Source organism: Maylandia zebra, linkage group LG3, assembly GCF_041146795.1.
Source record: "Maylandia zebra isolate NMK-2024a linkage group LG3, Mzebra_GT3a, whole genome shotgun sequence".
NCBI classification, from domain to species: domain Eukaryota; kingdom Metazoa; phylum Chordata; class Actinopteri; order Cichliformes; family Cichlidae; genus Maylandia; species Maylandia zebra.
Genome location: NC_135169.1, coordinates 37,337,559 through 37,346,734, shown reverse-complemented (window position 1 = coordinate 37,346,734; position 9,176 = coordinate 37,337,559). Strand labels below are relative to the sequence as shown.

The 9,176-nt window shown below is 41.8% G+C and overlaps 1 protein-coding gene across 2 annotated transcripts; it reads left to right on the top strand.

The window, feature by feature from the left end:
• Nucleotides 1–1,983: 1,983 nt before the first annotated feature.
• LOC101471706 (RING finger protein 227) lies at nt 1,984–8,828 on the top strand. Of its 2 annotated transcripts, none has more exons than XM_004562736.5 (4): nt 1,984–2,526; nt 2,938–3,679; nt 3,812–3,879; nt 5,435–8,828. In XM_004562736.5, exons 1-2 carry the CDS (start codon nt 2,076–2,078, stop codon nt 2,994–2,996), a joined length of 510 nt encoding a protein of 169 aa, XP_004562793.4. In that variant the 5' UTR covers nt 1,984–2,075; the 3' UTR covers nt 2,997–3,679; nt 3,812–3,879; nt 5,435–8,828. The 2 variants fall into 2 exon arrangements, with proteins under 2 accessions (XP_004562793.4, XP_076737915.1); XM_076881800.1 differs by having other exon boundaries at nt 1,996–2,526; nt 2,935–3,679.
• The last annotated feature ends 348 nt before the right edge of the window (nt 8,829–9,176 follow it).

Genomic DNA, 9,176 nt, shown 5'->3' with positions numbered 1-9,176 from the left:
GAGCAGTAATTAAACCCTCAGTGATGTAAAGGTAACCAGGACACAAAAGACAGAAAATGACAGATTGGTGTCTCTCGATCATGACTTGCACTACTCCGCTTGCGTATCATGTTATTATGCTTCCACACAGTCAGCATGTTGGGATTTTAAAATAGAAAGTAGGGCTTAGGCTGAAATTATTAAACATCCTTGCAGTTTATACATAGCATACATGCTCAGATTCCTTGATTCATTCAGTGGCCACCTCTCATGCTCTTCAAATGGAGAAACTGATCATCATAGAGGTTTCCTCACATACAGAGAAACTTTGGTATCGGTTTGGAAGGTGTATAGTTTTTACACCTTTGTAATTAATACAGCGATATAAACACGTGAGATGCAGGCTCCATGCAAAGACCATCACTGGTTTTTAATTGACGGCTGGTTCCTTTCTCTTTAGCATTACTGAGATCCTGCTGACCAGCTCAGAAACCTGAAACAGCTCAGGTGGAGAATTTTCACAGTAGACAGTTTAACTTGTGACTTAAGATTTTTCGATATGATTTTCCTAAACTGTTGATCTTAAAGTGTTTTTTCACTCATTTTACACACCCATGTTGATCTAAGTGATCTGACCTACTATTTAGTTTATTGTTATATTACTTGGAAGGTACCTGTTCACTTAGCTTTGCTTACCGGGAATAAAGTGTGTGCTGCTGTTTCCTGCATATGACAAATAAAACTGTAAACTTGTACTGAAGCGTAAACAGCAAGTGAAACCGACATGTAACCCACCTGAGGTCTGTCCCTTGTGTTCGTTGGCGTTGGCGTAGTTTGTTTGTATCACACATGCTGTGTTTAAAGGTTGGTTGTGCAAGATTCAGAAAGCCCTTAAAATTATAGACACACGCCCTACTTCTCAAGTAGGCATGAGCAAACCAGTTAGAGCCCATTTTGCCTTTATATCTGTCTGGTTGTAGATCAGGAGGTAGACCAGGCCTACTATTCAGAAGGCAGGTGGTTCGATCCCTGGCAGCTCCAGTTTACATGGCAGGCGTATGCCTAAATATATCGAGTTGCTGCGATGTGACTGACTAATTGGATATTTGCATCAGTGAGCATCACTCCTGGTTAGGTTTGTTGACTTGAAACATTAGTCGTAACATTTCAGTATAAGTTCTGTGTGTCTGTAGTTAAACAGGTGAAAAGTGGTTCATGTATATACCCATTACAAAAAACCCAAACACCCCTTTTCTAAAAAAAACAAAAACGAAATACTTCACAGGATATGATCCCATTTTCCTTTGAGTATTAAGAAAGAGACCTGGTGCTTTACATAATTATACCCTGTACAGTAAGATCAATGCAGGGGGGAAAAGTGGGAAGGCGTAAAAAGAACAGAGAGAACAAAAGACTCTACAACTCACACAGGAAACACACAAACGGAGAGAACAGGAGAGGTTCTGGCTTTGTGATTTTTGGCCGAGACTGTGGCACAGCGGAAATCACCATGAAAGGAGTTAGGGCTGGATTATCTGATAGGAGGAGTTTTATTTGGGGGATTACTGTGGAGAGGGAAGAGCCGACGTCACCCACGCATATACACACATACACAACTAGATAAGAAGGAAAAGCCTAGTCTGATATGTGAAAGACATTTCTCTGATCTCTGAAGATAACTTCCTGGGACTATTAGAAATGTCTACACAGCTTGACTTGTTGTATCTTGCCCTCCTGCCTGTCATGTACTGCACAGTGATAGAGGAGTGTGTGAGAGACAAGGAGGAATGAAAACAAACTCTGTATGTTTAATGTGGATATTCTGTGTAGATACACACTTGTTACTGTGTTACTGTAGCTGGGTGTGGGTGTCTGTGTGTTTTGGAACCACTTCTCATGGCGTCATTGTCAGCAGTATCGTTACATCACGTGGGGCTTGTGACTCATCGGCCGTGTTTAGTTGGGTCTGAAAGGTTAGGTTTCCGACAGGACGTCCACGCCCCGCCTCTCTCGGTGCAGTTTGAATAAAGCTGAGAGCGACTCGCCTTCTGGTTCATTCAAACTTTAAGGACGAAACGCCAGCATCAGAAAACGACATGTGCGCAGAGGAACTCGAGTGCGGGGTTTGTTACCAGACCTACAACGCGGGTCGGCGGTGTCCCCGGGAGCTCCAGTGCAAGCACAGCTTCTGCGAGAGCTGCCTCTTGGCCCTGTCCAGGCGCCTGGGACCCGGAGATGCGCATCTGGGGGCTGGCAGGTTGATCGTATGCCCGCTGTGCCGACACATCACATCCATCTCCGATCATGGGAAGATCCGAGCCGAGCTGAGGGTGGACGAGAGCGCACTGGAGCGGCTGACGGCTGCGGGACTCCTCAACGAGCCCGACGTGGACGATCAGGTTCAAGGGGACGAGGAGGAAGCGACAGCTCCCGAGACTCCAGCCGAGGAGAGCGAGTCTTCCGCGGGCACAGGAGGCGGGAGACTCCGGCGGTCTTTGAAGAAAGTTTGGCAGGCGATAAACGGCAAGGGCCAGCAGAGAAGAGAAGGTAAGAGAGACCCTGATTGTGGTTTATAATACTTTCACTGGCAGATTTATCCTCGATTAAGTATCAGCGAAACCAGACTGTCAAAATATCATCTAAAAATCTCAAGTTTGTGTCCATTTAGTGATTTTATTCTGAAATCTTAAGGAAAAAAGCTTCACATGAATAATCCAACTGCTATAGGAACTAAAAGGAAAATAATAGCCAACTTTTTATTTTAAGTAAATGATTAGTGCTGTAAAGAGATGCAAACTTAGTCACACTATAGTTTGGTTTGATCACACTTTCTTCGGTACCTTTTGTAAGAACTGGCATGTGTATCCATTCAATAACAACATTCTTTAACTTTAGGGAGGTTTCCATTGAATTAAGTTGTTCATTGTTTTCTAATGTGCTCTCTCTTTCTTTCAGAAGACTGTATGACCAGTGAAGACCTGAGGGCCCTCGCCATGATGTCCTGCCACATGTTTTGAGCAGCCCATATGGCCCCAGAGTAATGCAGTATGAGTGACGAATCATCTTAAAATGGACTTGATGGCGATGATGATAAAGCCATGTGGACACTGTGAATGTTTTGATTCCTTGTTTGGCCGCTGTGTAGCCAAATGTGATGCCAAAGCAGCCTTTTCAGCCCCACTTATGTACAGATGCAACTGTTTTGATATTTATTGTTTTTTTTTAATTTGTTTTTATGAAAGTATTTAATATTTAAAAAAATAAACACATTTTTTTTAAAAACACAGTTTGAAGCTTTCTGTGGATTTTTAGTGATTTGCCTTTTGATAAAAAACAACAAAGTTTGAATTTATTATTGTCATAATTAAAAGCTGATAAGTAAATTGAAGGGGAAATGTACGGCCTTTCAAAGGAAAGAGGAGTGTAGACAAAAAAGGAAAGTTAATGTTTTACATAAAATTCACTGAAGTCAGAAAAACAACAAATAGCCCTTTGCTCATAGCTCCAGGAAGTTGGTCACCTGAGGCCAGGTGAACTGTATTGCCTCCAATCAGACTGACAAGCACCAGCAGAGCTGCAAGATCCCCTACATGGTTCAAGTAAAAGATACCGACTAACGGCGCTGCTGCAGCTTTTACTAGTCGTATAAACCTGGAAAAAAGTTGCTGATCATGTTCAGCAACTTTGCTCCTCACCTGAGGTAAACGGTACACAGTATTTTGTGGGGTTTTTTTGCACATGCAGATAAAACATCTGAAAAGCACTAGCAATTATTTGTGACGACAGTTCAGTTCTATCTATCTACATTTGGGTGTAATTTTTATCTCTCCAGAGTCCTTGTGTTTGTGCCGATCTGTGCAGCCATCGTGCTGTTTATTGTGTGCCCAGATTCTGCGAGAGGTGAGCCCAAGCATGCTCATCCTAATGGCTGTTGTGGGGTTTTGCTGTGCATGTGTTAGCTGGAGAGTTATAGTATTTATTTCAACAAAGCTGATGGTGTTAATGATGGCAGAACGCACTTTTATCAGGGATGTCACAAACAGTTTCCAGGTCATTTAGATAAGGATCTTATTTTAATAAGATCAATTTGATTCCATTTTTTAAATTTATAAAGTATCAACAACAACTGTCCCCTCAAGTCACTTTAAATTGCAAAAGTAAAAATCCTGCAATAGTAGAGAGAAGATTGTTGGGGTTTTCAGACAGGGGTGGGGGGGCAGCCATCTGGCGTGAGGGAAGAAAATAAACATTTCATCTTCAGTAACAGTAATCTTACATCATATAAGGGAAGATTATGAAATACAAGTGTTACAGTCAGGAATCAGTTTTTAATCTAAGATGCCAGAGAATTTTGCATGACTCACAAGTCACAGGACCATGGTGCAGACTGCCAAGTTCATCCACTTTCTGAAGCTGAGCGCCCTCTAAAGACTAACTTTCTTCTGACTTGATTCCTCTTGCAAACAGAAGGGTTGAATAGCAGATGATAGCATAGCAGCAGATGATCTCACCGGCACAAACTCTATAAACGCCAAACAATTTAATTTGAATCGGTGGATTTAGCTAATGTTTATTTATTAAATATAGTGGCGCAAACATGATTCATTTAATAATTATGAAAAAACATTTGCAGTAACAAGACTGCTTAGCTTCCCATCTTTAATTCTGCGGTGTTGTGTTCAGTGTTTCAGTTCTGTTGTGTTTAGATTGTTCTTCCTGTGGATGTTTGACTGTTTCCAGAGCAAAGATTTTAACAGGTCACCGTGACTTAGACTCCTCTAGAAAATAATAACTTGCTGTAAGTGTCGTAGTTAAGATGTCAGTTAAATCAAATTGGTTCTATATAAAACTAAGGTTATATAAAATGTATTCAGTTTAATATCCTGTGAAGCTCTCATTTTTGGTACATGGGGTGAAAAGTTTGCATAACACTGTTCTTTTTATTACATTTTTAAATATAAGTAAACAAACGAAAGCAAAAAAAGAAACTATGTCAAAGAGATGAGATGCTGCTTTTCCAGATTCACAACCTCTGAGATTTCCACATAGAAATGTAGTGATGATCCTTGCCAATCCACTTCACCATGGCTTTCCTTGCTAGCATTAAAAGAGAGGGTAGGATATCATCAGCATACAATAAAACTTTGTTGTTTCGTACCAGTTGTAATTCCTTGAATATCTGGGTGTTTGCCTGAAATTTTAACAGTGTAATGAGGGGGGAAAGCTTGAAACTGAGAATCGACAGCAGCCTGAAACCAGAGCTTCCAAAGGGATTACTTGTAGATACAATGTCGTCATTATGTGAAACTTTGGCAATCATGTAGGTCATCAGACCTCTTTCAAGAAGACATAACACGGGCTTTAAACCTGCTAGAGTTGTCAGTCATCCAATTGCCAGGCTATATGATATGTAAAATATTTTAGTTTATAATTTTCTATCTGTTTTCACTTTCAGCCAGTTACACAGCAACTCAGAAGCACAATGGAGCGACGTACAACGCCTGGAGACAACTTTACACTCCGTATAGGCAACATCGTCCCGCCTCTACTGGTCTGCTGTCAACAGAAACTGGACTTCACACTGGAACTGATGACGAAACTAAGACGCGTGGAAATTATAGAGGGACTCCGTCAATCATTGATCAGCAATCAAAACCTTTACAGGTTACACAAGGTATTTACAGTGACGGTCAAAACAGCCCAGCAAGCAGGCAGTCTCGAGTGAGAATAATAAAAGTGCAGAGAGGCCATAGAACAGATGGAGCGAGGCCGGCAAGCAGCTTTTTAACTAGCAGATCCTCTCCCCAGCACGGAGGGCAAAGCGCAGAGAGATGGAGGTCCAAAGGGAATGACCCCACGCTCACTCAGAAAGAAGCCCTAATTGGAAATTTTCATGATTCCCAGTCAATGATTATTAGAAAACCACCTACAGAAAAAGCTGGCAGTCACCAAAGCTTGAGTTTTTCAAAAATTTGGGACCTGAAATATATTCCAAAGCCTTACAGCAGAGGACAAGTTGCAAAGACTGATTCTTCAAGGACGGATGAAGATAAATCTCCTGGAAACCCATTTTCTTTTTCTCTTTCTTCATCCCAGACGAGTGGTTATTGGGAAACACCAAGGGGGCGTTACAGTGACTATAAAGAGACAAATGAATCTCCAGCAGTTGGGGCACAGAGTACATGGAGAGGGAGTCAATCAAGCAATTTTCTCAGCTCTACAAGTCATCTGGCTCCTCACGCAACATCAATCAGCAATGGCGCAAACACCCCCATTATTAACACAAACCCAAGCGCAGAAAAACTGACATCATCCATCACAGATTCCCCCCATGGGCGAGACTCAATGAGCAACGGTCAGACACAAAGACACAAAAAGATGCAAGCGTATCTTTTCAAGGGCCCTGAGACCTCAGTTAATAGAGTTGTGGGAGATGGACGAGAGGCTTTAAGTGGACAAAGCAATGCTTTCATTACGTCAGATAATCAAAGGCCCTCTGATGTACCTGCTGCCAGCAGATTTGGATCCAGGTATTATAACACAAAAGATACAACCAAGCAAATTACTTCCAATCTGCCATATCATCATACTAGTGCGGCTCAGAATGATGAACAGATGCACAAAGATTTAAAAAGACCCATCTCCAGCTTAGTTCTTCCTCCTCACATCACAGAACAATCTTCCGATCTCCATCTTGCTCCAGTAAAAACGAAGAATATGGCAAGTTTTTCCCCTTCACCTCACATTTATTCCACACACGGGTATGCCACCAGAAGTGAGGAACCTCTTTCAGTCAGCAAAGTCAATGCAACTACAAGAGATTTGGTGCCAATCCAAAAACCAGGAGGGGGCACACAAAGTATCTTTGGCTTCAAAGAGTTTAAAAATCCTGTGTGGCAAGCTGTAAAGAAGCCACGCGCTCTCACCTTTAAAGAACAGCCAAACTCCAAACAGCACAGCTTTGAGAACATGAAACATTATAAGTTTAAAATGTCAAATTTTTACCCTGCTCTGCTCCAAAGGTACAGTTTTGGCCAAAGAGGAAGATCTGCTATTACTACAACACCACCGGTAATGTTGGAGAAAAACCCTGTAGTTTATTCTTCACCTTCACCCAGCACCTTAATCCCAGTCACAACACCCACGCTGTTTGTATCAGGGTTTATGCAAGTAATGACACCTAAAAGTGACCCTGGTGTGGACAGAAACCTCAACTACAGACAATTCAGAACCTACAAAATAACAAAAGCTCCAAAAAGATCCGACTCTCGACCACTCGAGGGAGCCAAACCTTCAGTTCAAGGACCGGACAAATCTGCCAGACTCCAGCAGGATCTTGATGGTATTAAAGTCGGACGTCGACAGACCTCAGAACCGAGAAGCTTCAAAATTTCCAATCAAACTGAGCCAGGCAGCAGCAATACATCAACATGGACTCCAAAGGAGTTGAGCAGTGTTGACCTTAAACCATATTTAAAGACAGCAGAGGATTCTGTATTAGTCTTACCTGGTAAAAACAGCAGCAGACCCTACACTTTCCGGAGATTCAAGTCCTTAAAAAACACGACAGCACAGGCTCGCAACAAAATATGGTGGCAACACCCGATGCAAGATCCAGCATCAGCATCTTACATAGTCTCCTCCGCTCATTTGAGGTCAGCGGGGCGCCTCACTTTTGCATCAAAGCAAAAATCAGAGCTAAGGACACCCAACCAAAGCAAACCTGCTGAGATGAAGGCAACCCTGCTCCACACCTCCACCAGCCGCTCCGTGAGAGCCAAACACGCGAAGGCAAGACACAGAAACAGCAAAAAGCTCGGCGATTCTACATTCACCAATCACACTGTGGCCATAGTCAGGCTGCCCAAGCGCCCCGCCGAAGTTAAAGCCGTCACTTACACCGATGTTCTTGGAAGTGCTTCGTTCAGTGGTGTCATGGAAACAACAGAATCTCCTGACAGGCCAACTGATATGGATCATTTTCCAAACGTGACAGCTACGACCGAGCAAAAGAAAGCGATGAACCGTTCGAATTTAAACTCTGATGATGATGATGAGTACAGTGGAAAAACATGACCAAGAACTCTGAGGAAAATACTGATAATGAGATGGGAGATTTCAGCGGCACAGAGAAAAACAAGGCGGATAAAAGCGAAAAAGCCAATTATGAATGGAAAAAAACAGATTTTTTTTCCAGATAATGAGGAAAGCGGTGGCTCTGAAGTTTTATCAAGTGTAGTAGGAAGTCAGGCATTTACAAAAGATTTGCTAGAGATGGAGTACCTACGAACTTCTACTGAAAATGTTTCCTTTAAGTCAGTGAACCTGCCTCACCCAGATAAAAAAAACAATAAAAATGCTGGAACAGTTCCAATAAAAGCTGGAAAAGTACACATGACAGTGTTTTTGTGCCAACAAACATTTCTAAACAACATGACTGAGCTGATGGATATACTATTACAAGGGCTGAGCTATAAATGGCTGATTAAACCGTGTTTACATTCAAGGGTACTTTTGTTAGTGAAGTTTATAGCTCCTGATACCAGCTTTAAACAGTGACAGTCTGTTTCCTTTTGTTTACATTCTTCGCGCCTGCTGAAGATTTAAACTGGATTTATGCGTGCAACGGGCTGATCGGTCTTCTCACCTTGGAAATGGAGCATAAAGAGCCAATTGACTAAAATGTGCAGATGTTTAAATGCTAGATTTGTGATGAGCAGCTGTGCAAATCTTTGTCTGCTGGCAGAAAGAGCATCGTTGAGATGAGCAGTTCTGTTTCTTGTCTGTATATCTGCTGTGATGCTCCTCTGTATGTGCTGCACCATACAAATTAAAAGGCTCATAATTTACTTTTGTTGTTTGTTTTGTTATAATTTATTGTTTTAGGTTATAAGTACCCAGCAACAAAGAGGACTAACTGGACAGTGATCTGCAGAGTTTTAAGGATAAACACTATAAAGACCCTTAATAGTAATGTAACTGTAATAGTAGATGTAATATTAGGACGATAACAGAAAATACCCTTAATTTAGCTTCAAAAATGTGAAATATGCACCGTCATTGCAACCAGAAACTGTCTTCCCTCTGAAAACACCTCAGTGTCTAATTACATAAAAGGTCTCTGTAGTTTGGTGAAATTACGAGATCTCATGAGAATATTTCAAACATCTGTCCTCACCTTTTCATGTAGTGAGGAG